We start from the raw sequence: 27974 nt of genomic DNA on the forward strand, positions 1-27974 counted from the left end.
TGACCAACCATTACCTTATTACATTTGAGTTCACTTTAACTGACTGAAAATAAAACAGGAAACACTACAGACAGAAAATGGAGGGATCCTAACATGGACAGGTTGATGACCTTGTGATTAGCACTATGGTCAAACTGTGTTCAAATCTAGATGATGCCGACCCTCTCAAAAAGAAAGTAATCAAACAGAGGAGGCTGGCGCCGTGGTATAAGTCTCAAATTCCTGCCTTAAAGCAGACGTCATGGAAACTAGAAAGAAAATGATGTTCCAGCAACTTGGCATGGTCTCCCCGAGCCTGGAAAGATAGCTGTATTAAATGTAGCTCTATTAGATGTATTAAAAAGCCCCAGGTTTCTCTTCAGCAGTGTAGCCACACTTAAAAAGAAAAAAGTAATTTTTCCCATTTTCCAATAAAACAATGAAATGCCAGTAGATTTACAGATATTATCATTAATTTTAGGTTTTATGTTTAAAATTACAGTTAATTAGCCATAATTTAAGATTACATTAAAATTATGTTTTTTAATGACAATTTATTGTATTTGTGCATCTTTAACTGTAATTTTACATACACGTTTCTGTACTTTTTACAACTTTATTACCATTTTCCATAAGACAATGTAATAACTGTAAATTAACAGATACTAGCAGTAATTTAGAGATTTGCCGTTAGGATCACATGTTATTAACCACAATATAATATTACATTATCATTTGTTTTGTTTGTTTTGTTTTAGCTTTTTAAAAACTTTTTTCATATTCAAATGCAGCAGTTTCTTGCTAAGAACCATGGCCTCTGGTTTGGAGGTGCTGATCCTCATCCCAGCTGCTTCACACTCAGCTGCGAACCTGTCCAGTGAGAGCTGAAGGTCACAAGGATGGTCCGCAAAAACCAATGCAATCCTGACCTGCAACCCCCTTCCTCCTCAAACTCCTATCCATGAAAATCATGAACAGGATCAGTGACATGGCGCAGCCCTGGCAGAGGCCAACCCTCATACAAAGCTCACACAGCTCTGACTTTGGGCGCACGGAGAATGGCCGGCCATTAAAAGTGACCACCTCACCCCATACTCCCACAACACCTTATACCTTATCCAGGTCCACAAAGCACATATAGACGAGGTGGGCATACCATAATTGTAAAGTATCCGTTTGGAAACTTTGCTGCCAATGCTTTTACCGGTCTTTTACTTCTTTTTTTTTTAACAGTGCAGGTTGACAGAGTCATAGCTCAGTTGAACCCCTAACCCTAAACCTAACTCCTTAGCGATGCTACTATAGGCTTAGACTGCTGGGGGAAGACGGAGCACCTCTCTCCCTCTCTTGCTCCCTCCCACCCTCCCTCACTCCCTCCCCCTTGCATGCACCAACATACTATTAACCATGTTTCACTGAAGTCTCTGTCCCTCCCTGTCCTCATCTTGTAGGTGATGAATCATCACTACCCAATGTTCCTGCAATGCCTGCTGCTCCCATATTTCTATGAACTTCATACAGTCTCATATGTTCCTGCTTGCACCTGTGTTGAAAACTCCCTCTCTACCCAACTTTGCCCACCCCCCTACCCCCCTTTGTTTCTTCCTCTCTCTCTCTCTCTCTCTCTGTACCCAATCAGTCGTGACAGATGGCTGACCCCCTGAGCCTGGTTCTGCCCGAGGTTTCTGCCTCTTAAAGGAAGTTTTTCCTTGCCACTGTCGCCAAGTGCTTGCTCATCAGGGGATCTGTTGGGTCTCTTTAAATAATTTTATAAAAAGTTTTGTCTAGACTTGCTCTATATGTAAAGTGCCTTGATGTAACTTTGCTATGATTTGGTGCTATACATATCTGATTAGATTTTTTGATTTGGATTGGCGCAGCTGCAACTAAGAGTCCTGCACCCGCATAAGGGAAGGGAACAAGGAGAAACAAAAAGAGAAAAACATAGGATCTTGACTTTCTGGGCATTAGTAAAAGCCAAAAACAGACAAAAAGAGACCCAAAGGCCATTTAACGAAATACAACAGCAGTTAGTCGACGCACCAACCCAGGGGGTAATCACATGTCTTTTATCTGGGATAATGGTGTCTTCTTCTCTGCAGCAAAACTGGACTGAATCCAGACTCTGGTAATGTTGATCACATGACAAGATCTGGCCTGGCTCATTTCAATACCAACCTCCTATGATTTGATTTGCCAAGATCCATTGACGTGATGCCATATCAACCGCTGTTTGTGGCAGCTGCTGTCACAGCCGTCTAGTCTCAAACATCAAGCTCCAGCATTCAGACCAGGGTCCATGCTGATTCACTTTCAATTCAGAACCTGAAGTTCTGCCCCTCACTGAGGACACTTTCTTTTAGTTTCCGGTATATTAAGTTGCAGCTCAGCTCAGTTTAATGGTCATATACATATATCACAAGTACACGCTGAGAACTGAATGATTTATCATCTTTAATCAGGTCAACATTTGACACTGCTATTTCATAATCCCTTCCTCTTCCTCCTTTTGACGGTCTTTCTTTAGGTGATATTCAGAGATAAAGCCTCTGAACCTGTGAGGTCACTTGGTCCATATGGCCACACAAACACTTAGGTAGGTAGGTATCAGGTATCTATTTTGACTCTTGTTGGTGAAACCCATGAAGCCCCTGACTGGAACAAACTGTTTAAACACAGTGAAAGGCTACAGAGTAAAGGAACAGAAATTCACTGTCCAGGAAGTCTCTCGGTCATAAAGGTTCTCTGAGGAAGTTGAATTTGATGCAGCTGCACTTGTGTATTCATGAAGATTGAGATCTATGTTTGCTGGTTGGTTTTGTGCATCAGTTCTGGCATTGTTTATTCATGCAACTAGTATAAATATAACAGAAATGTTACTGGTGGTTTCCACCTGAGAGTGTTCAGCTATTTTTGTGACCCCTGTTACTCTCCATCTCCCCAGGTTGGGATCATTGATGATGACATATTTGAGGAGGATGAGCACTTCTTTGTGCGTCTGCTGAATCTGCGAGTTGGTGATGCAGAGGGGATGTTTGAGAGTGATGAAGTGGGTACCACGCCCAAAGCCTGCTTGGTTGAGCCTCTGGTTGCCACGGTGACCATCCTGGATGACGACCATGCTGGCATCTTCACCTTCAGCCAGCACGTAGTGCGTGTGAGTGAAAGCGTGGGCACCATGGAGGTAACGGTAGCTCGCAACTCAGGTGCCCGTGGCACTGTCATCCTGCCATACCACACCGAGTCAGGCACCGCAAAGGCTGGAGAGGACTACGAGGATGCCAGGGGAGAACTGGAGTTTACCAACGACCAGACTACGTGAGTGCACCCATCTCTTTTCCCACATCTGCTTCTCAGGTGCATTTGTACAAAATTTCCATAGAGTGGTGTGTTTACTCCCTGGGTCAACAGTATTATGTCAAGTAACAAACCAGATCATGTTTATTTCTCTATGTGTTCCCATTCCCTCCTGTGGCAGGAGGAAGTGTAGGCAGATAGAGGTCAACTTTGTTATTGCTCACACTAAATGTTTTTGGCCACAACACATTTTTCGAATGAATCAAACATGAACTGAGGAACTGAATCAAACCAGAGACCTTCTTGTTGTGAGCAGCTGTGCTAACTACTATACCACCATTGTCGCATAATAAATATTTATTTACTGTTAAGTATTTGTGCATTTCAAGGATATACAGTGCACAAGCCATGTTTGATGTGGATGTTAAACTTCACTTTTGATTGACCAATCACCAGACTGCAACTTTTCCACTCCTTCCCTCTGCTCGCCCTGCCTGCATTCCCCTGGACAGCTGAAGCAGCAACCCTCTGGCTGAGGACCAGGCTTTCACTTGCCTGGCCTCTTAAGTTGCACCAATGCTGTATATAATTTCTCACAGGCAGACTTATGCACACAACATACACCATACACCATACAAAAGATTTTCATACAACGCACCTTGGGGTATGGACCGGGCAAGTTCAGGCTACAGGATAGCAGTGTGCTGTAGCCCTCTGACTTGCCCCCACCTTCCTCTCCTTTCTCCCAATCTTCATGTATGACACCATATCCAGGGTTACTTGTTCATGGTGCAGTGTTATGCATATGCTATGCAGGGGTGGGGGGCCCTCCTGTCGAAGTCCCACGTCCACTGGTTTGAGTGGTTCAGTGGTGCTGCCCATTACCCCCCTGGGTTTTGCGCCTCTTGTGCTCCCGCACAGTGGTTGGCAGGCCTGGGGAGCCTGGGGTCCTGACCCGACTCTGGGCCCTGGTGATTTTTCACTCATATTTAGGGAATGCCCACATGCATGTATGATTTCACTTGCCAGCTCATGTTGTGTCACATCATGAAGAATTGATAAATCCTGCCAAAAATGGGCTGAGCTGTTCTTTCACTCCATCACTATGTATCACAATGTTTGCCTCGGCTCCTCTGTGGCATACCTTCACCTATCTGGACTCCCATCTCTCCAAAGACCTATACAGAATTCCTCTGGACTCTCAAGGACAGAGTGAGGTGGCAGGAAAAGTACAGCATCCTTCACTCCACTAGTTCCTACCACCACCACCTGCTTCCCTTCACTGCAAATCATTTGGTTCTTACCAAGATAAAAAAGACTTAGATTTAGAAGTGTTAGATAATTTAGCTAGTTTTAAGAATAATTTCTTATTTTAAGTGTTCAACTTTACAGTCTCAGGTTTAGTGTTTTTACCTTGTTTTCAGACAACCCTTTTTTGCAGTGTTCTCCTGTCCATCCGTCTGCACTTTCTCTGTCCTTTTTTCCCCCCTGTATTCATTGAGATGTAGCACTGCCTACCCTGCCACACAAATGCCATTTCACTTAATAAAGATAAACAAACACACACACACACACTGAAATAATTAAGTATTTAACAGTAAGACTATAAGGACATCAATCTCATTATTATGGGGATTATTGTGCAATGTAAATAGAAATGAAAGACTATAAAGATAAATAACATTATATGGGCTGAGACACAAACATTCATTTAGCCTATATGTTTTATAAAAACGCAGGAAATTCCAAATCCAATTAAATGGGTGGTCCCAATGTGAGGGGTCCCAGAAGTTCAGGCACAAATGAAGCCCTGGTTGCATGGGAAACTAAGAGAGCCTAAACAACAATTTTACGACTTTTTCAGAATATGTAATATTAGAATACTCGTATTTTGTAATGTGTTGTGTTGTGATGTGTTAGTGGGTGTGTGTATGCATGTGTATATGTGATTGTTTTGTATTTTGTTTTTTGATGCTTTTTACGTTTATTGCCCTTATTTACCTGCCAAGGGACGATGGATGGAAAGTTTATATTTTTATTTCTATTTATAGTCTATTTATATTTATATTTATTTTTATATTTTGTACATTGTTGCTGATACAAAGAAACTAAATGCTAAACTAAACTAACAAATAAACTGAAACTATACAGATTCACAAATACAAATTTCTTTCTGGTTCTTTTTCCGAAGCTCATCGACATTTAAATGAGTTAAAATGTTTAAAAGTTTTTTTTTTTTCCTTCTTCTGACTTTACTTTTCCCCTCTGTGTGTGTATGTGTGCGCGCGCGTGGTGTGCATGTTTATGGGTGGGTGGGTGCATGTTTCTGTGTGTGTGTGTGTGTCTCTGTGTGGCTGTGTAGTCAGACTCTCCAGGTGATGATAATAGATGATGAAGAGTATGAGAAACATGAAAATTTCTTCATTGTGCTGGAGGAGCCTCGCTGGCTTAAGAGAGGGATCTCAGGTTTGTGACATCATCAGGTCCAGAGCTTTACTCACCTTAAAAACAAGAAAAGTTACTCAAAACTACAACTAGTTCAGAATAAATGTCTTTATGTGTAACACATGATGGAAAAGGATTGGGGGGTGTAGACACAAAACCATAGACACATGAACACACACACACACACACACACACACACACACACACACACACACACAGTAGTCAGAGCTTTAGCCTTCTGGAAGTTGGGATTTGTTTAAAAATTAACTTTGACACCTGAGAGATTATGACTCACTCTTTCGGTGTGTGTGATGTCACGTGTGTTAAATGTGTTCTTACTTTGCTCTCTCTGTGTCCTCACTGTGTCCTCTCGGTTTTCTCCTCAGCTCTGCTGCTTAACCAAGGTGAGACCTGAATGTCCTGGTCCTTCAAACCGAAGGACTTTAGTCTTGGTGGAGATTTTTTTTTATCGTTATCAGGCGGCTCATCTTTGTTCTGCTAATGTTTGTCAAGCATCTGTGATTCACAATGTAATCAACACACAACAATACTTCTTCCTCTTTTGCCCCCACAGAGGGGGTAGTGGGGCAGATGAGTGCTGAGGAGGAGGAGGCCCGGAGGATAGCAGAGATGGGGAAACCAATCCTGGGGGAGCACAGCCGCCTGGAGGTTGTGATCGAAGAGTCGTATGAGTTCAAGGTGATTAAGATGGACACATTATTTCAAAAAATTTGATCTAGATCAGAATCCTTTAGATAGGATTAAAGCTCAAAATTGGGTATTTGATGCGTTTAATGCTAAATAGCAAGGTTTCCCTGATTTCCCTGAGATTTTTGGGTGTGTATTCTGATTTATTATGCGTTTTTGCTTAGTTGGTTAAAAATAAAAGAGGCTGGATATTGTTTTGTCATAGTCTTTGTCAATTTCATCTGTAAACATCAAGTAATACAACTGCTAAATATATGCATGTCGCTACATCCACAATGAATCCAGGCTGAATCAACCCTTAAAGCTGTTTAGCATCAAATTTATCCTTTGAAATACCCAATTTTGAGAATGAATCCTATACGGAGGATTCTGATCTGACTTAATTCTTTTTAAATATTGCACCAAGGAGGGGCAAGTACAACAAATTGAACAATAAGGAAAGATTAGATCTATCACATTAAACAGGAAATAAAGAAAAGAAATAAAAGGCAAAAAGTCACTCATATAGAGGAGAAATGAAGACAGGACAGAACAGGACAGGACAACGTAGCCCTGTGATCCAGGCAGAAGTAGATATCACTGTGACCTGATATACTGTATAGCTCATTGCTAATGAAGTGTGTTGTGCTTGTGTTGGCAGAGTACCGTCGATAAACTCATCAAGAAGACCAACCTGGCGCTGGTGATTGGCACGCACTCCTGGAGAGAGCAGTTTGTTGAGGCCGTCACTGTCAGTGCAGGTGAGTGTACAGCTGACAGAAAATAGTCACTGTGGAAAACAGGGGCCCCAACATGCCCACTTCATGTCACTTAGTAATGAGAAGCCTGCCCTTCTTGACTGAAGATGGATGAAGTCAACCTGATGACACTCTGAAAACAATAGACTGGACATCTGGGGCCTGTGGAGGAGAACCAGAGTGTGGCACTGAGGAACGTTGGATTGATTTTAAGATGTGTGGTGATGCCAACTGAGACCAGACTATGTGTCTCTGACGGCTGTTGTTTACCACTTTGTTATTATTGTTTACCTCTGTGTAACTGCTGTTTACTTATCTGTCATTGATTGTTACTATTGACTCATGTTCCTTGTGTTCCTCTCCATGTCAGGTGATGGGGATGATGATGAGGAAGGCCGTGAGGAGCGCCTTCCTTCTTGTTACGACTACATTATGCATTTCCTCACTGTCTTCTGGAAGGTTCTGTTTGCCTGTGTCCCACCAACGGAGTACTGGAATGGCTGGGCCTGTTTCTTTGTGTCCATCAGTGTCATTGGCCTCCTCACTGCCATCATCGGGGATTTGGCGTCTCATTTTGGCTGCACCGTGGGGCTGCGGGACACCGTGACAGCTGTGGTATTTGTGGCATTGGGAACTTCTATTCCAGGTGAACTAATACACTGTTTAACCTTTTAACCTTTAGACTATATGCACCTTTAAGGCTTTGTAATTATTTAATCAAAATTAAACGCATCGAAATATGTGACATGAGAAGCAACACTTTTCAATTCGAATGGATTTTTGTAGACGAGTAAATCAGTGAATAGACATATACATACGTTTAACCAGTAAAATCTTTTTTATTTGCGCTACTTTAACAAAGTGCATACTTTTTTGAAAATGAGAGCGCAAAGGAGCTTTTGTAGACTCAAGCACTCGGTCTGTAAAAATAAAAGTATTTTCATGTATATTCCACAACAGTAGAAACCCTGGAAAAATGTAAAGAAAGTTGCTTGACCTTAATTTCTCTCACTTCTCATTAGCCTGAATTCCAGGCTAGCTGCAACATGTTTAGCATTAAGGTAACATCTTAGCCCTGAATAGTTCTGCTGCTACAAAGTCTTTGTTTCACAGTTTGCACACAACTGTTCTGTTATCCACACTTCCAGCTGGGAGTTTTTTATATGTAAATATACCATCCAGACCAAGCAACTTGGTCTTATCTGTATCTTCCACATTAACCAACAAAGCTCTTCTTAGAGTGGGACTTTGCTGACTGACATAACTCAGTGTGTAGGTAAGCGTCTTTGTGAGGTAGTATGCTTGGAATTCACTGAGAAATGTTCTGTGGTGTCTGGAGCGCATCAAGTATAATTGAAATGTGTAACTTTTTATATTTGCTCCTTAATTAATTATTCAAAATGAATGTGTTATGTGTGTGTACCAGCCTTAGAAATTAAACTTTCATGTTTCACAAGAAGGTTTTTCTGCTAAAGACAAGCATCTTAGTGTAGTTTCTTCAAGGCCACCAACAGTGAAGGAAACTTTTCTTGCACTTGACTCAGGTCCTGTGCTCATACCACTCTCACAAAGAGGTGGACTACTACTCAACTGAATGTCAATGGGGTCTCTCTACTTTTCTTCTGCGTTAATCATTTGCGAGGAAAGCAGCACAAAGTATCACTTTGAAATTCCAAATCTGTGTGGATGACTGTGAAGATCCTCAAGGGTTTGTGTGATGACAGTTGTCAGAATTCCAGCATGCAGTCCAAGATGTGTCTGCATCCACATCCACGTTGTGACTATATGGGCCCTTATCATAAAATGCCTCTATTTTTATGTTTATTTGTGTGTGAAATTGCAAAAATTTACTTTTTCTACCACTTTGCTAACCCAGACACCTTTGCTAGCAAAGTGGCTGCCATGCAGGACCAACACGCAGATGCATCTGTTGGAAACGTCACCGGTAGCAACGCTGTCAACGTGTTCTTAGGCATTGGTGTAGCCTGGTCAGTGGCCGCCATCTACTGGAAAATCAAGGGCAAGGAATTCAAGGTGGACCCGGGGTCACTGGCCTTCTCTGTCACACTCTTCACCATCTTTGCTTTCATCTGCATGGCTGTGCTCCTTTTCAGACGGCGACCCTCCATAGGTGGAGAGCTTGGGGGCCCAAAGTTGCCCCGCCTCCTAACCAGCCTGCTGTTTCTGGGTCTGTGGTTTCTCTATATCCTCTTCTCCAGTCTGGAGGCCTACTGCCAAATTAATGGCTTTTAAAAGGACATGGAAAAAGTTCTCAAAGAATATTAAGAAACAAGACACACACACACACACACATTAATACTCAGTCCATACAGTACCTCTTCAACATGAAACAAGTGAACCACTCACTCGTTTAATAAGATAATAAGACACCTGCAGCCTGGACATATGCTGGTCTTTCATGCAAGGACACTACAATTCATCAGCTACATGTTAACACGCAATTTATACATACACATTTGTAAAGACATCAGCTCTTTAGAGCCATACACGGTTGCAGTCCCAGGCGTGATGGATGTTAAGAGGAAGCGTTAAAGAGCTGGTCGAGACAAAAATAGATATTGCTGAAGGTTAGAAGGTATAGCCTCGCTGCTGATTCGTTCGTCACTTTAAAGGTTGGATAAAAAAAAGATTAGACCACTGATGAGGGTCTGTGTTGGCGCTGTATATACTAAACCCTATGAACAGTAGTGTTTTTCAAAGAAGGTAGATAAAGTGAACCAAGATCCCCCAGAATGCAAAGCTACTTTTTCACAGAAAGACAAATTACATTTGAAGTGAGCTTTGAAATTCCTTCTTGGAACCAGGCTGCAGGCCCTACACTTTAGAGGAAGTGAAGGCATCTTATAAACTGGGCAGGAGTCTGACCAAACAAACAAATGATGAAAGTGTAGAAGAGGCTCATTCAAGAGTTGTTCTTTTCCAGTATGAGATGAGTATCTTTGATAGTAGTCTATATTTCAGACTGAAGGATTATTTTCTGCATGTGTAGCCAGATAAGGAGCATTTTCATACAATAATTCAATTATCTAATATGTTAAAAGGAGTCAAAGGGAGTGAACAGAACCATCACCTTTACATTACATGCCTGTGTTTTTTAATCTTCTGTGTGAAGAGGAAAGGACTGGTCCTTGGAGATGAACATAACTGTAGTTCTTTAGGCAGTTAGGAAGGAGAGAGATGTCTGCTCTGTGAGGATCAGAAAATAATTTTTCTTCCTCAGAAAATTGTGAAAGACTTAACTCATCACTGTGATAGCATGGTGTTGAAAGATGAATCCATATCTGTGGCATATGTCTTCAACCATTAACCCTTAAACTCCTGTGACAGCAGCAAGTCAGAAACTGAAGAGTCTCAGTCTTACTCTGTGGTTCTCAAGCTTTTCCTGGCATGCCCCCCTCAGAAAACAAAAAACCCATCCTGTAATATTTATCAATTGTTAATAAGAACAGAGGAGACAACAGATCACACAAATCCATATTTTAGTGAAATTACATGACGTTTCTTTATTTTCCTTCAGAAGTCATATTTAGTTCATGACCTTGCAGCCTCAGGGTGGCCTGCCCCGCAGTTTAAGAACCACTTTAAAGAATGAAGCCTCTATATCAGTAAAATGTAATGAAGTCATGTAATGACTGACAAAATAGATTCCATTATCAATATTGATGGGGATGTTTACCACACCCATACAATGCCTTAAGGAACAGACTCAACTTCTAGTATTCAGGTTCTTGACGGTTCTCAACAGCTCTCGACAGACAAAGGTTTGATGGAACCAAACTGCAATACATGAAGAGTTTGGAGGCAAACCACGAACTGTCCCCAGTTTTACCCTGTAACGCTGACTGTTTTATTCCTGTGGGAATGGGTTGCTGTAATTTGTTGCTGCCCAGTTCACTGTATTTCAAGCACATTGTACTGTGTTTACAGTCTGTGTGACATTACCTGATTGTAGAGTCAGCTGACGGGTCCATGCTGTCTGATCTAGATCTAAACCACACAGCTGCTGCTGCAATGACACCAGAGCAGAGGCTGACACAATTGAAATTGTCACAAAAGAAAACACTCTACCATGGCATGTATGTGTTACTCAGTATTGCATGGTGGAACTGGAGCGGAAACTACTACTGACTGCTCTACAAAATGAACAACCAAGGTTCATACCCAATTTCAGCTTCATCACTTTCAACACTGAGACACATGAAGCTAAATGAGCAGAGTGTGACATGATGATGTGATGTAATTAACAGCTCAGACATGAGGCATCAACTTCCAGCATCCTTCATCCATGTGGATCATAACACTCAACATCATAATTACTTTAACATTTACTACCTGATATTAAACATTAGTCATGTTCCTTTGGGGGTGTTGGACAATGTGCTGCAGGCACAAACATCTCACCCCCAATTATAAGTGCTATACCAGTAGAAATTCTTCTGACTCTTATTATACAATAATATCAGACAGATTTGATTAATTTTCCCTGAACTAACTCTACTTTGTAAACTTTCTAAAACAAGTTTTGTATCTTTTCCTTACAGATATATCTGAGGCAGATTTTTTTGTACTTCTAAACAATATTAAGGTTTGTGTCAGTCTACAATTGGTCATGTAGATCACATTGTTCCTAAACTTAGTGGATTAGATTTTGATATATTTTCCACAGAGGAAGCTCCCCTTTGAACAGCTGAGCATTATCTCATCTCATTTAGTCAAATACTTGATTGTGTCTGTTTTACTTGTATATTTCTCTCATGAGATTATATTTATTTAGATATTTATTTATGTAAGAAGATTATTTATCTATGGATAAACTGTACCGGTCCTTGAGGTGAACCGTTTAGAGGTTAGTAAAGTGGTTTTAATGTGCAATACAGGAAAAAATTCATTAACATCTTTGTTTAGTGGATTTTGACCAGAGGTCAGTCTATATGTTTTTCGTCTGCAGTGTTTGTTGTTCTCCTCCACCAACGTACTTTTCTTCATTAGTCCTCCTAAAGGAGATTTGACTGTAAGTAGCATGTTTACATGGAGAAACAGGCTGGAACATTGTAAGTAAGATTGTGGCTGAGCAGTTCAGTTATGTCTGAGGTTCAAACAATGACCTACCTGAGGTCTACTCACTGAACCGCACACACGCGCGCACACACACACACACACACACACACACTGAATGCTGCAGCAGTAGGTACAGAGCACATCAAGAACAGAAATGTCTACAATGTCCGGACAATGTTCCTTGTTTCCATGAACTTCTGTACTATCTGTCCGGCTTCGGCCTTTGCTGTTCTGTAGCTTGATGTGATGCCTCCCCGATACTGACCTGCCCCTCCCACAACCCCCCGTGTGTGTCTTTGTTTGATTCCCTCCCTGTTCCTTTTCAGATGCATGATGAATCTGTGTTTGTGTGTTAGAAGCATGGTCTGTAATGGACACCCATAAATATACAGGTCAGCTCCTATGACCCCCAACTCCAACCAAACCACACACACACAATTTATCAATTCAGTTGACTGTGCAACATTTTTACATTCACCTCGAGAAGCTGTGAAAAAATTTGCTCTGTTGTGTCATGGCATCAGGTCAACTTTCTGTTTGTTGATGTAGAATATTTGTGTGTCTTTGTTAGTGCCCCCCATCGCATTGTGTTTCTGTGAGAAGATTTTTTTCTGTGATGATGAAAATTTCTCTCTGCCTGAATCTCTGTAGGAAACTAATGACTGAGTTACTAAAATACTATGTCATAGGGTATTAATTATTCAATACTATAATAAATTATTAATTGAAGATTATATAATTTTTTTATGAAATGTAGAAAGATTTTTTTTCTTTTTCAGAACATGGCATGAACTGTAATCTGTCACTGAAAGAAAATGAAGGTCTTTAATCAAGTTGATCCAGTTTGAATATTGTGGATTTATTTTGGACTTGGTCATTCTTGGCTCTTCGAGTTACAGGATAAGATATATTAAAAACGGTCTCTTTACAGTAGCTTGAACCTGGTCATGGTTGGCACATGCATACCCATACACACATGCTCAGAACCAAAATCAGGATCTAGATATAAAATACACCTCGATTTCTTGAATATTTTATGTCAATGATGTGATGACATTTACATTTATCTATACTGTATACTGCAATTTCTCTGACACAGAAAATGAACTTTATTCAAGAACAAAAATAATAGTCAGTTTTTGTGCTGTTTGCAGCAGGAAAGGACAACCAGCCAACCAAGTATTCAAACCAAAAGGTCCAGCATTCAGGAGCCTGTTTGGTGTTCAATTATCTTAAATCTGTGCCAGAACTAAATTATTCAGGCCAGGAGGGTGATCAGTTACTGCCAGAGGTTAGTCCCTGAAAACACCTCAGTTAAAACTACTGGCCTGTGGTTGTGATAGTAAAACCAGCTCCTAAAGTCAAACAGAGTATGGACAATTGTCTTTATGATTAATAATTTCTCATAGTTAATCTTAGAGCACAATCTCTTCCAAAACTTCTGACAAGCTTGAATACAACAAATGTGTTCCCAAACAACAATCCTTACATCATGAAAGTGACTGAAGGAGGCAAAACGACAGCCCAGGATTCCACTTGAGGATAACCCACAGGACATTAAAAGTTTGAAACTATAGGATAGTATAATCAACATAAAATCCAATAAGAAATCTTTATATATTGCTGGGGATCTACGGCAATGAAGTGAGTGGTTTTTATAAAGGGTTGGACACAAGATTTCTTAACTGAATACAGCAGCGTTTTGGAAAACATGTCCACTGATGCAATGGATCTTAATTGATCCTACAGTGGTGGAGACTATTTTCTAAAAATGTTGCTGTTAACAGGCCAGTGGACCAGACTGCATCTCTCCATATGTGTTAGAAATGAGGAATTTACACCTGCCCCATCTTTCAGCAGTTTATGGATACTTACACTGACAATCAGTCATCATGCCAATATCCGAAAAACTCTGTCCTTAAGTATGTAATAATTTCCCTCCAGTTGCATTAACCACTTTGCTCACAAAATGTATAGAAAGATTAATTAAAGATGATTGAGCAGGTTGAGGTCTGATGAGGTAGGACCACATATAGAATCCTGCCAAATTTGCATACAGAAAACAAAGATGTACTGACAATGCAATCAATAGCTTAGCATATATTATTATTTCTAACTGACCTGTACCTGGCAAAGCATTTTTAAGCATTTTTAAAAGTGCTTGGCAAATAAATTATTATTATTATTATTATTATTATTGTTATTGTTATTATTATTATTATTGTTATTATTATTATTATTATTATTGTTGTTAATATTTTTATTGATGTTATCATTATTATAGCCCATGCCAGACTATTGCTGATTTTAGCTCTGTGTTCAGCAGCTTGCAGCTATACATATTACTCAGCTATTTAAATTAGCTCAGTATTACTCCATACATCATACTATTCATCATTCGTTGATATTAATTTCTCAAAACTGCACCCAGCAAATCAGAGGGAACAGAAGTCTGCCTGAGCTGCTTATCTTCTGCTGTTCACCTCTATGGAGGCCAATAGAGGCCTCAATGCCAAAATTAAAAATAAATGTGGAAACAAATCTATAAATAGAATTAAATATCAATAAATAAATAATATTTTATGCTGCAGGCAATATCAGCATGAAATGCAGAAGGAAATGTTATTTAAATGAGGGGGCGGTCAAAAGTGTGCCTTGGGTTGAACTGTTTGCCTATCGGTTGATCGACATGTGAGTGCAGAAATCAACTAGGTATGCCTGCCAAGAGCCACAGCAAGAGGAAATCACCATACGACTCTCAATGGCGGTAAATATGGCTACAATCTTGAGGGCTCTCCGTTTGCTTTCGGATACTGCTGATAATGCTTCCCCGGATTACCTACTGTTCTGGGTGGAAGCAATGTTGGAGCAGTTCATTTACACACATGAAACAACAGACTTGAAGGTCGACCCTGTAGTTTAAAGGAAATTGTATGAAGTTGTCGAGCAACTAAACATTCATTTTCGAGTTCTGGTGACCGTGGACAATTTGGTCATCCATCGCTGTAGCTCTCCATGCAAGCCCACAGCCCACCTGCTTGGTGTGAGTGAGAGAACACTCCACCGTCGAATGGCAGAGCATGGTATCAGGTGAGTTTGCATGACAGTTGCATATTGTATAACTTTACAATGAATGATGTGGGCATGCTACCCCCTCAACACTTCTGACTGCCACGGCAATCAAAGCTGTGTATAACTGCCCCAGTTTGGCTTAGGAGAGGTTACAACTCACATATAAAAGCAAACTTTCTGCCTTTTCAACATGAAACTTTGTGTTTAGGGTTTCTGACTTGAATATTTACACTCACAACGCAATGTTGGATGCAGCTGTCACAGAAATCCTTGGTTATCATCCAAATACAGGGTACAAGATGATGCTAGGACATCTCTGGGCTCGAGGTGTAAAGTTTCAAAATAAGTGAATTTCATGAAGTAATCTGTATTTAGATTAGATAGTTTTTTTTTATTAATCTCTTAAGAAAACTCCTTAGGAAAATTAGAATTCCAATAGCAGTTACAAAAAATAGATAAGAAGATACATTAAAAAGATAGATATAAACAAAAAATATAAATAAAGACAAATGTAAAATAAATACAAATATTAGTGTCAGAAGTATTAGGCTAACTGATTTGACACGGAGCAACGAAGCATGACATTTTGCCGCTACTGATACCACTCATTTAACTTTAACTTATTTATTTTTTTAATCAATTGCCGATCTAAGTAACAATGTAACTTCAAAGAAATCATGACTTAGCCATGAATGTTAATCCATTTTATTAAGCTGAGGCTTGTTTAACCACTAGAAATGATTTCTTCAGCATTTATGTGATGCAAACTTCTAAACTGCAACTTGTTTTCCTGTTTTACATGGAGGACTACGTGTGCAAGAATCCATGCGACATGTGGAACCACAGGGAATTCTAGTCCATGCACTACAACTACACACTGTCAGGCACAGAGGATATTCTGTGCCATCTCCCAGTAGCCTTTGGCACACAGATGGCAATCATAAACTGAAAAGGTAACCGTCTATGTTGAGGAACTCGGAAGTACATACAGGTACATCTCACAAATGAGCACATCATGTAAAAGTTCAATATTTTTTGTCACTCGTTTCAGAAAGGTAAACCCATATATTATATAAACTAAGTAAACAGTGAAATATTTCAAGCTTTTATTTATTGAAATGTTGATGATTATGGCTTGCAGATAAGAAAACCCAAAATTTAGTGTCTCAGAAAAAACACAAAACAGAAATTTTCCTCGGGAAAAACAACATTTCAAAACAAAATTTGGCCATGGATATACAAAAAAAGTTACTTCCTGCTCAACAAACACTTTCCTCAATGCAAAAAAAGTCTAATGAACAGTGAGTGAGCCAATTATGGCCTAGTTATAGCTTTTTTTCCTAATACTGGCCAAAGCCAGCATATGAACTTGAGATGCTGGCCATCAACTTTCTGCAAAATGCATCAAAACTGTCTGTCTTTGGGGAGCTTTAGAGTAAAAAAGCAAGTAGACGACTGGAAGTGTGATCTCTGCCATTTCTACATCAAGGTGTTGAGGATTAACATCCCAACCTGTCCAGAATCGTCCTGTCAACGTTCCAGTCCTCAATATATTTTTTAACAAATCACAATCAGAGTCACAGAAAATCATCTCTGATCCAACCCACACTATTTACCCTGAATATCAGCTTCTCCCATCAGGCAGATGGGACAGCATCTTCTTAAGCAAGCCCAAGCAGTTAAAAAACTTTGTTCACAAGCTTTGTTCACTTGTCCATTAAAACCATCAACACTACCTAAGTTGCACTGTAGAGATGGTTATGTATGTATTAATGTATTTATTTATTTTGTACATGTTGCCTGTTTCTTATTGTTGTTTATCAGTGTATTAGGGTTAGGGTTAGGGTTAGGGTTACTCTAATATGTGTACCTTTTGAGGGTGAGGCAACAAACATACAATTGAATGGACATATATATTTGTATTTTACAGTATATTACTGTATTTCACTTTGCTAGGACTTATGTACTGTTTTTTTTTTTGTTTTGTTTTGTTTTGTTTTGTTTTTTGTTTTAATAGTTTGATACCCTGAAATTGAAAGATAAATTTCCCACTGGGACAATGAAGTATATCCTATCCTATCTACAACTTTAATGTCACCTAACATGCTGAGAAAGTGAATGAATTCATCTCTAAAGTAAACACAGTCCTGAAGCACTATTTACTTATAAACCTTTACTTTTTAATTTCTAACAGTAAGGTTGATATCAATTTAATACATTACACTCAACAAGGTTTCATAACAAGTGTTAGGTCACACACACACACACACACACACACAGAATATCAGTGTGAATTAGCATTTTTTGTTTCTAACGATAATCAATAGAATCTTTCTGAGTTGTATTTTTGAAAGTTAATGTGTAAAAGAGGAAAAATCTGAATTTACCGGGCTTATCGACTATAAAACGAAACGTGTCAAAAGGATTCACTCGAAGAGAAGGTAATAGAAGAGTTCTTAAATGAGAGGAATTTGGTTTGTTTAAATGATGCTTCCATCATTTAAACAAACTATTCTTATTGATGTGAATTCAGGAATTTGCAATAGATTTGACTCTGGTTTCAAATAATATGTGGAAATGGGTATTTGTGAAGGCTAACTGGGAAAATTTTAAAGAACAGAGTGATGTATATTTAAGACAGATTAAAGGTGATATCAACATAGATGCTTTGGATATCCAAATTAAAAATTGTATCAGAGCAGCTGCACTTAAGCTCATATCTTAGAGTAAAGGGAAAATAACAAGGAAGGTAGTACCATGGTGGGATGACAAATTTAAATTAGAGAAAAAAAACTCATTATTTTCAACATATATTTTCTAAAAAGGCTCAGGCAACAGTAAGAGAAACAATAAGACAAGCAAAAAGAACATATTGGAGGAAATTTTGTGACTCAATTGGGAATACAACCCCAGTAGGTGAGATATGGGGGATGATAAGAAAGATGGGAGGGAGCAGGTGGGAATGGACTTATCCAGTGTTAGTAAACGGAAATGAAGTAGCAGTGAGTAATAAAGACAAAGTTGAGCTATTGGCTAGCACTTTTGTTAAGGTGCACAACTCTAATAATTTGTCTGAGGAGGGAAAAAAGGGGTAGGAACAAAACAAAATCTAAAAACATGGAGGTCTTAAGGAAAAAAGGAAATCTCAGAGATGAGCAGAGTGTGCCATTCTTCTTGGGAGAGTTGAGCTTTGGCTAAAACTTGCATGACTGCACCAGGTCAGGATGGAATATGTTATGTGTTGATAAAGCATCTGTGTGAAGAAGGGCTGAGCAAACCTATTATTATTATTATATCATACTTATACTTATTATTGTATAAAAAAGTGTGGGACAAAGGTAAGTCACCAGTGAGTTGTAAAAAGGCAATTATTGTTCCGATAAGGAAGCCAGGAAGAGAAGCAAGTAATCCAGCAAATTATATGCCAATTGCATTAACTTTGCACTTATGTAAACTAATGGAACGAATGGTAAATGAAAGAATCAAATCAAATCAAATCAGATTTATTTGTATAGCGCCAAATCATAACAAAGTTACATCAAGGCACTTTACATATAGAGCAGGTCTAGACCAAACTCTTTATAAAATGAAAGATTGATGTATTTTCTTGAGAAGCAGCGTATAATAGCAGGATACCATGACATGTTATGGAAGGAGGGGTTTCTGATTAAGCTGCATAAACTGGGAGTGCAACGTCAGGTTTTTGAGAATGAGACTCCTCAAGGAACTTTGATTATTCCTTTACTCTTCAATGTTATGATAAATGACATTTTTAGTCATAATTGACTTCACATGGGAAGATCACTATTTGCAGATGACGGGGCCCTGTGGAAAAGAGGCAGAAATTTGAATCATGTAGTTAATAAATTGCAAGAAGGAATAAATCAAGTTGAAGGTGTGGAGGAGAACATGGGACTATTGTTGACAAATGTAAGAATGTATAAATGTAATGAGATGTCTGATATGGAGGTGCTGAGGAGCTGATGCAGTGTCCTTGAACTTCCTGTATAAATACAATGGCATTTCTCCTGCCTCCACTTGCAAGGCACATACAGGTGATGTTCTTACTGCTCCAATACACACTCTGAGGCTGGGGCCTGTATCACATCTAAGTGACCAAGCACCGTCTTTGCTGCAGATCCATACACCACACTCCCATAATCAAGTCTTGATGTAATTGGAGCTTAGAGGGAATTACTGGACGGGGCTAGTGTGAGGGGGCACAGTGACAATCATCCAACTAAAAAGGTACTACAGACTTGCTGGGAAAGAGAAGGAACTGCAAAAACAAGATTTGGGCAGATATGGGACACAACAGCAAGAGAATTGGGGATATATGGAATGGAGTTTTGTCCGAGAGTGGCCTAGGACCCCTTTGTGGGTGCTAGAACCTTTGATAATAGATTTGAATTTACTTCCAGTTAAGACAAAAACGACAAAAAAAGAACAGTATGGCCTAGTAAATGAGTTTTATATTTATACAGAAAGTAAATATATAGAGAATGTATTCAGGTCTGTACAGATGGATCTAAAGATCCAGAAACTGGCAGTACTGGATCTGCAATCTCAGTTCCCACAGCCAAAGATTTGTAGGAAGCAGAAGGACATCAGATTGCTTAAGCGAATCTTCAGTGGAGTTGTTATCCACTGAGATATGTTATCTGAATGGCCTTAGAATGGATTATACAAACTAAAACGAAAAGAGTCCTGATTTGTAGTGACTCAGCAGCAGCTTTGGTTAGTCAAAAAATCGTCAGGATCTGGTGTTCAAAGTAATTGAGATACACTCAAAAGTTGGCACCTAACCCTAACCCAAGAGAAGGCATTGAGGTCATATTCATTTGGGTCCCTGCACACATGGGCATTTTCAGAAATGAAAGAGTGGATAAATTGGCTAAGCACGCTGATAAAAACTAAACAATAGACATAACAATAACACTTTCTAAATCAGAGGGAAAGAATATTATATGGAAGAAAACCAATGTTGAGTGGCAGCACTACTGGGATCAGGAGACAAAGGGAAGACGACAATACAAAATAGAGTGGGTATTGACAGAGACAGAGGAGGAAATAGAAGACAAATAGTAACAATGAGTAGAATCAGAATAGGACACAGAAATTTAAATGGGACACTTTATATCATTGCAAAACATCCAACTGGTGTGTGTGAAATCTGTCAACAAGCTGTTTTAGCTTGTAGATATAGAGCATAATAGAGCATGCTATTATGAACTGTAATAGATATGTCCAAGATGGAAAGAAGAAACATGATGACAGGGATGGGAAAAGTTGGACTGATAGGGACAGGTCTTAAAAGTATTCTTGAGTGAGGTGAGAGAGGGCAAGGCCGGACATATATATTTGAATTTCTCATAAGAACAGGATTGATAAGGAGAATTTAAGTAATAGATATATTTAGTTCCAGTAGGTGGCCGTAATGCAACCAGCAGGATGCCATGTGCTTTAAAACATGACAGAAGAAGAAGGATTCCCTGGACGTGACTGGACGCGGAAGTGGAAGTGACGTAGCTTATTGTTGCCCACTGTTGCTTGTTGCTAACTTGGTCACCAGCGGGCAGACGAGTGTATGAGTCTGAACAGCGACACATTATCGAGCTCATACTAGAAAACAACATTTTTAAGAGTGGAGTTCGTCTCGAGCTTCTATTTAAGTACGGGGGAAATTCTTTGCGCTCTGGGTGAAGTGAGGAATCACTGGAACAGAAGAAGAAAGGTAACGTTAACTAACGCGTGTTGCCGCCATTGTTTAGGCGGGGGGGTGGTGGTGGTGGTGGCGGCGGCGGCGAGGCCTTCATCTAAATCATGGATAAAAAATACTTTACTTTAAAATACTATGTTACGTTTTTCAATGCAACCACATTTTAAGAAAACGCTATATTTTTTATTAAGTCGCGTAATTGGATATAATGAACTGGAAACGGCTCCAGGACCCAAGGAGCTTTTAAGGTTCGTAGCATTCACGGCAGCCATTAATGGGCCTGTATTTAGTAACGCCTTTAACCGAAAGAGATAGAATGGGCTCACATCTGCCCATTGTTCTTCACGGTCATTCAAATTTCAGACATGGATGTGAGTAAAGGTGGCAACCCATTCTTGCTATGGAACCCGACAGCACTAAATTATGCCGGGGCCAAGTGAGTTGAGAGCCTGCGTTTAGCGCGCGAACATGTGCACCCGATACACCTGCTCAGCTCCCGGGACTGCAGACTGGAACTTAGTGTGATTGTAGGATAGATATTCACAGATACGAAAATATTCAGCTTTCTCTTTAATCTGGACAAACATATTCTTCGACTAAACCGCTAATAGAAATTAATGATGATAGAATTTCAGGAAGTGGTGAAATGCCCCTCAGTTTTTTTTTTGTTTTTTTTTTTGAAGAACTTCAACGTGTGGTCTTTACGTCGCTCGTTTTGTCTCTTACAAACACAAATGTTGAAACAATAACCCATTAATTGATTTAATTATGTCATTGATGGGTGCATTAAACTGCTTAACACGTATTTTCCCTTGCTCCAACAGCTGAGGAGACATGTCATACTACTCCTCCCGTAGTTCGTCTAGGGCCACTGACTGTAAAGTTTATGTGGGTGACCTGGGCAATGGTGCTGCCAAGGGAGAGCTGGAGCGGGCCTTCAGTTATTATGGCCCACTAAGAAGTGTCTGGGTGGCCAGGAACCCACCGGGTTTTGCCTTTGTGGAGTTTGAGGATCCCAGAGATGCTGAAGATGCTGTGAAAGGCATGGATGGAAAGTAAGTTGTGGAAATTAAGACAGAAGTGAAATTGTGTCTAGATATGTGAATGCTTTAGGTGCTGGCCTTCATATTTTGCTGACCTTTTTTTGCTTAGGGTCCTATGCGGGTCACGTGTGCGTGTAGAGATGTCAACAGGTCTGTCTAGAAAAGGGCGTGGGCGCCCCAGTCGACGGCAGTTTGACCCCAATGATCGATGTTACCAGTGTGGGGACCGTGGCCACTATGCTTATGACTGTTACCGCTTCAGCAAGAGGGGCCGTCGGAGCAGGTGAAGGAAACAGCTTGGTTTACTCATGATTGTGACTGATATATGATGTGCATTCAATGCTGACACAAAACATGAAGCACATTGTGTTTTGCTTTAATACAAACAGGACAGGAACTTGATGAATAAATGTTTGTTCTATTATTCCAGGTCTCGCTCACGCTCTCGGTCCAGGTCCAGGTCCAGGTCCCGTGGACGCCGCTATCGCTCCCGCTCCCGTAGCCGAAGCCATAGTCGGTAAGGTAGAACAGAAACACAGCTACACTCCCTGACGCGTTTACAAGGAATGATTACCCTTGTGGGGGCTAGTTATGTGACGATGCCACACAAATTGAATCAGTAAGTTTGTGTTTGACAGCAGCAAATTATGCTAGAACCTGGAAAAGAAAAGTCACTTTGCAAATAAGAATACCAGTAACTAAACTATTGTCATTGTGCTGATTCATGCCAGCCATTCCATAAATGTGTAAAGTCTTAACTACTTTGATTGTGAATAATCTTTTTATTTCCTCAGGAGCCGCCGTCGATCTCCATCTTATTCCAGACGTAGGAGCAGGTCAGATCACAGCTTGTGTAGCAATCTTGAAATTTTGGCTAGTGAATCATCTGGATCCTTTTGTTGTTGAGAACATGGATAACTGCTCATCAGGGTTGTGTTAATCCAGTTGTTAGTACTTCTTGGATCAGTTACATGCGCTTGCAGCATGTGTTCAGCCTTCCTCTTATCTTTAATGTCACTAGTGATGCTATATTAAAAACCTTGTGTTTCCTCTGACATTAGGTCTGGCTCCCCAGCTCGCTCCAAGTCCAGGACTCCAGTGAGAAGGTGTGTTGTGCAAGCTGCAGATTTTCATCGTACTTACATTTTGTATATGAAACAATGTTGTTACTGTAAGCTTTTTGTTCTTGTGACTGAATAGCAACAAGCCTATTTATCCCTGTCCTTACCATGTTTTCTGTAAACAACATTTTTAAGTAGCAGCTTGTGCTTCAAGCAAGGGTAATGCTGCATTTAAGATGTTTTTAATAACACAATTTAAGGAAAATGCAAGCAGTCATTAGCAAGGAAATGACTTTCACCATTCAAATCACCATTCACCCGGTGACATCGCCACCTTAATGTGCAAACATCAAAGCACTTTGCACAAATAGGCTTGACAGCGACAGAAAGTAATCTTAAGTGTAAAGGAGCTTAGTTTTCTACTCAAGTTATGTTTTGACATCACATAATTTGTCCTTTCATCGTGTTTTCAATTGTGACGAAAATCTCAGCTTTTCAATTTTGTTGCTTGTTAACCTTTATTCCTTCAGCCGCTCCAGATCTCGGTCTCGGTCTGGCTCTGCACCCAGAGGGCGCTCGGTGTCTCGATCCCGCTCACGATCTCCATCCGTCAACCACAAGAGGAACAGGTAAACCCTAATTTCAGCTATATCTTACCCATTGAAACAGGGTATAGGTTGTCAAATACATTTCTAGGACTGTTGTACAAAGACATTTAGACGTGTGTAAAATCTGATTAGGAGGAAACTCTTGCAAGGATTAGTTGATCTATTATACATGTAGATATTAGTTATTAGAGTTACAGTTATTACAGATAACTATCCAATGTAGGGTCAGTTATGTTTTTCACACTAGCCAGAGGGAGGTGCTCAATCCTAGGCAGGGACTGACCCTTAAATAGACCCTCATTCCACCTGGGAGCGCCATGCTGTCACCAAACAACTGCCACACGACGAAGAGATGGATAACCAACAAGACCCCTTGACCACAGAGAGACCTGCGCCATGTCTTCTACCTTTGCTGTAGGCCACTAGTGGAGAGGGTGGGGCGTTACAGGACTTTGGCCCTCTGATGTAGGGAGGTAAAAGTAGGTGAAAGATAAAACTCCTTTCTTGTGCTCTCTTTTCAGTGTTTGAAGACACTGCACTGTTTGACCTCAGTGTAGCTTTTAAATTAATCTCGGCTGAACTTGAAAAATGAGCACAGGAAAGAACGTCTCCCTGTAAATGGTTCAGACTCCTAGCAGCTATAACCAGTGAGGTGCATCCTTATAGTTTGTACTCTGGCTGTTCCCTCCTCTCACTCTTGTGCCCTGTTCTAATAGATTTAGGCTGACAGAACAAAAGGGACTTTTTTATTGGATTAATAAGTATTAAGTTAAATGCTCAGATGAAGGATTATAAATGTTTACCTTTTCTTAAAGTTGAATTCCCTATGCTGAATTTGGCTAGATCTTAGCTGAGATCAGACCAAAGGACACCATTGGTGTGACTTACGATAAGAATCTTTGCAGCACAGTTTTGTTTATTTTTCATATTTTCTTTAAAGCGTGTGGTGGGAGCTGAGCACTGCACTGACACCGCAGCTGATCCCAGGCCCAGGGTCTGCCAGCTGCCGGTGTGTACGTCCTGCGGGAGGGTGACTAAGAGCTGACCTGAGATCAGCCTTCGCCTGCATCTGGTGTTAGACAGCGAGAAAGAGGTCGACCTACCGACCAAAACCTCCCCACAGTGAATGGGCGACCGTCTGTTCAACCGACGCACACGCTCAGACGAGATCAGCCCGCGCACACATACAGTTGTTCTACTAGAATCACCCAGCCAGCCAGCAGCCTTCAGATGTACCAGAGGGCTGACCCACACAAATCAGAGTTCGACTTTTTTTTAACCCATAACCTACCTACCAGACCCCCCTTCGGCCTCTGTCTTAGCTTCTGAAAGTGACAGAAAGAGAGCTGACGAGAGATCAGTCTTCAAGAGCCTCCCAGCGCAGTGTCTCTCCAAGTTGTAGTCATCCGTCCTTCAGTCCTTTCATCCTTCGCTTCTCTGTACTTGTTGTTTCTGCCACTGTCTCCAAAGGTAACCAAAAATCAAACCCCCTGACAAGCTCATTTTGATGATGAAAGAAAATGCACAGACTTGATGTAGTCTGGAAACTGGTGATGAAACAGCTAAAGTTGAGCCTTTAGTAAGCATGCACAAAGTACTGATGTGTGGCTGCATGTGGAAGTGCGTGGATGACTGAGTGTAAGTTCACATGAATTTGAATGAACTAATATCTGAGGAGGCTTTGCCAGGCTTTTTCTTTTGCATACATGTCAGATCATTACCATTTAAAGCAGGTTCTCTATTTTCATTTTAGTGCTTAGGACTACTTCTTTTGCTCACAGTACAGAACAGTTTCCATCTGTTTGTGCAACCCTTCTTTGTGTCCAAATATCCCCTAACAGCAGAAACTATGCTAATCAGTTGAAGTATCAAGGGAGAACTCTATCAAGGATGTCATTCATTTGAATAGTTTTTGTCCTGATGGTTCAATTACCTTTTTAGCTTTTGACCCCAGACTCTTAAAATAATCTGTGGTTCTTGGTTTGACAGGTCATAGAAGTACTATGCACCCATCCACCCATCCACTCTACTGTACACTGTAGGAAGATGTTGAATAATGTGGAATTCATTTTTTCTGATCATCCTTCCAGGCTCCCTTGTGGCAACCTAACTCTCTTCCATTTCTGTTTCAGTCGTTCCCGTTCAGCGAGTCCAAACCGCAGCCCTACACCAGCAGAGGACTGAGTGAAGAAGACTATTATCCCCTCCCTAAAACCCCACCCCACCATTCTTCTTAACAGACCCTCACCCCCTGCACCGTGTCTGCTTTTTACAGCCCTGTTGCAGCAGGTTTTTTTTTTTTTTTTGTGCGTGCGCACTTGTCTGTCTAGTCTAAGTTGTTAAATTTAAATTTTCTCCAAAAGACTCATCTTTCTGCAGCATCACATTATTTAAGCTGTAATCAATATAGCAGACAAATCTTTTCTCCCTGGACAGGCTTTATTTTAAATGTTTTTCTTGTGCTGCTGCAGATTGTCTTATCAGATTCTGCAACGCAAGTGTGAGAACCAACAGTTCTGTTCAGGTTGCATGGAATGCTACAGTTGACTTTTAGTGATTTTTAGTGGTTTTGCAGCTCACAGCTACAGGGAATTGCAAATAGTCAGTTCATATGATGCATTTCATGGAGAATCTGCTTTGGTTTCATGTGCTTAAATTTACGAAAGTAAAAATTTCCCCCCACTGAGAATCAGAAGATGCATTTTTGTATTGCACCCCAGAACAACTTTTGAATTTAAATATGTGTCCACTCATAAGAGATACTTACTGGCATGCCTTTATATGATGTCACATTCCTGCTGTTGTTTCTGTGCTGCACTACCCTTTTCACTGATCAGCCTTCCCCATCTGTTTTCTGATTTGTTCCTGTGACTTGATTTTAAAATAAATACTGTGCTGAAGTTTAATTTCTGTAAGGGCTGTGTTAACGATTTGGTTCTGTTTCTGGCTTATATGGTAAGACAGTGACAGTTTTATTTTTGAATAAACCTCTTCAACATACATGACTGTCTTTTATCTCACCTCACCTCAGCTCCAGATTAAATATTGCTAGTGAACAGTCTTAAACGATTTCAGTGTAAGAGAGCTTTTAACTGCAGGACGATGTATTTTTAGTAGATGAAGAAGAGTCAATATCGGCCCGTCTTGGTTGGTAGAGAGTGCCTTCGTTGTATTCAGTGGGGTTGGGCGGATCGATCCATATATCGATAGTATCAATACCCTATACCTTCGACAAAATACTCGACTTTCCTTACAAACTGAACACATCTCTTTCCTAATGTGCAACCAGCGCTCCTCTCACCCCGCTCAGGCTCACTCGGCGATCACGCGCCCCCGGCTCTGACCGTGCTCAGCATTTCAGGTAGTTGTGCTAGGTTCGAAGCAGAAGTATCGCAGCAAGATATGCTGCCTCGCTTCACCACGCGAAAAATTGCGCGACTGTCCAAATGAAGCTTCATTGCGTCACGCGCGTATCAGATATGTACATGTCGTGGAGGTTTTGACTTGAGGGTGAGGTTTTAAAATTTCCTCAATACCTGAGGACAATTCCTCTAAACTTCGTCGGTTGTTGAGGAGAGTTTTGCGTGCATGATTGCTGGTTTCGTTGATTGACAACCAGGGAAAGGTACAGGTAACATTAGCACACGATTAGATTAACAGCCATACAGACGCTTAATGTCTATTGGCACATAGACATTCAAACACTATACATACAGATTTCACTGCCATGTTAAAAAGTATTCTCGAAGTAGGTAGTGACAAAGAAGAGAAACATACTTAAGCCAAACGCAACTAAAATGATCAAAATAAAAATCTGACTGACCCCCGCCCCCTTGCCAGCATAACCACCATACACAAGTATATAAATTATTACAAACAATATTTTATGATGGCTCAATCACATAATACAAGCACATTATCAGTGTTAAAGAAAAAACACAAAAAAATATGATAAATATACAACTTTAATTGGATAAACTACACACAACACTGCTGTTTCATGAGACCTTGCATCCATCCATTCATCTTCTACCGCGTTTCCGGGGGTGCTGGAGCAAAATCCCAGCTCACTTTAGGCGAGGGGCGGGGTACACTTTGGATAGATCGCCAGTCCTTCGCAAACCTTGCCCTTATTGGTCCATGGAAATGTTGTGTTGAATGTTGGCCAGCAGATGTCGCCATATTTAACAAAATCAAATGCTCCAAAACACTTCACCATTTCAACA

At 40.4% G+C, this 27974-nt stretch overlaps 2 protein-coding genes across 5 annotated transcripts in view; both read left to right on the forward strand.

Moving 5' to 3' along the window:
• The window catches only part of LOC115052843 (sodium/calcium exchanger 2-like), a 70930-nt gene extending 57914 nt beyond the window's left edge, over positions 1 to 13016 (forward strand). The window contains exons 10-16 of one of the 2 annotated variants that reach the window (XM_029517238.1): positions 2924 to 3297; positions 5639 to 5742; positions 6108 to 6125; positions 6296 to 6420; positions 7070 to 7169; positions 7537 to 7812; positions 9043 to 13016. In XM_029517238.1, the coding sequence (XP_029373098.1) occupies positions 2924 to 3297; positions 5639 to 5742; positions 6108 to 6125; positions 6296 to 6420; positions 7070 to 7169; positions 7537 to 7812; positions 9043 to 9419 (1374 nt within the window). In that variant the 3' untranslated portion in view covers positions 9420 to 13016. Of the gene's footprint in view, positions 1 to 2923; positions 3298 to 5638; positions 5743 to 6107; positions 6126 to 6295; positions 6421 to 7069; positions 7170 to 7536; positions 7813 to 9042 lie in introns of those variants that run through there. The other variant, XM_029517240.1, reaches the window with a different exon arrangement.
• Positions 13017 to 20865: 7849 nt separating this feature from the next.
• srsf7a (serine and arginine rich splicing factor 7a) lies at positions 20866 to 26748 on the forward strand. Of its 3 annotated transcripts, XR_003841457.1 has the most exons (9): positions 20866 to 21051; positions 21861 to 22091; positions 22189 to 22362; positions 22510 to 22596; positions 22874 to 22915; positions 23141 to 23185; positions 23671 to 23769; positions 24689 to 25218; positions 25881 to 26748. XR_003841457.1 is itself a non-coding variant. In XM_029518345.1 (8 exons), exons 2-8 carry the CDS (start codon positions 21871 to 21873, stop codon positions 25930 to 25932), a joined length of 720 nt encoding a protein of 239 aa, XP_029374205.1. In that variant the 5' UTR covers positions 20866 to 21051; positions 21861 to 21870; the 3' UTR covers positions 25933 to 26748. The 3 variants fall into 3 exon arrangements, 2 of the variants coding, with proteins under 2 accessions (XP_029374205.1, XP_029374204.1); XM_029518345.1 differs by lacking the exon at positions 24689 to 25218; XM_029518344.1 differs by lacking the exon at positions 25881 to 26748 and having other exon boundaries at positions 24689 to 25247.
• The last annotated feature ends 1226 nt before the right edge of the window (positions 26749 to 27974 follow it).

Source organism: Echeneis naucrates, chromosome 13 (genome assembly GCF_900963305.1).
Source record: "Echeneis naucrates chromosome 13, fEcheNa1.1, whole genome shotgun sequence".
NCBI classification, from domain to species: Eukaryota; Metazoa; Chordata; class Actinopteri; order Carangiformes; family Echeneidae; genus Echeneis; species Echeneis naucrates.

Coding starts and splice junctions, on each gene's coding strand:
- srsf7a (XM_029518344.1), top strand. CDS start 21,871: ATGTCATACTACTCCTCCCGTAGTTCGTCTAGGGCCACTGACTGTAAA. Junction 22,092..22,188: donor GTGAAAGGCATGGATGGAAA/GTAAGTTGTGGA, acceptor TTTTTTGCTTAG/GGTCCTATGCGGGTCACGTG. Junction 23,186..23,670: donor TCCAGGACTCCAGTGAGAAG/GTGTGTTGTGCA, acceptor TTATTCCTTCAG/CCGCTCCAGATCTCGGTCTC.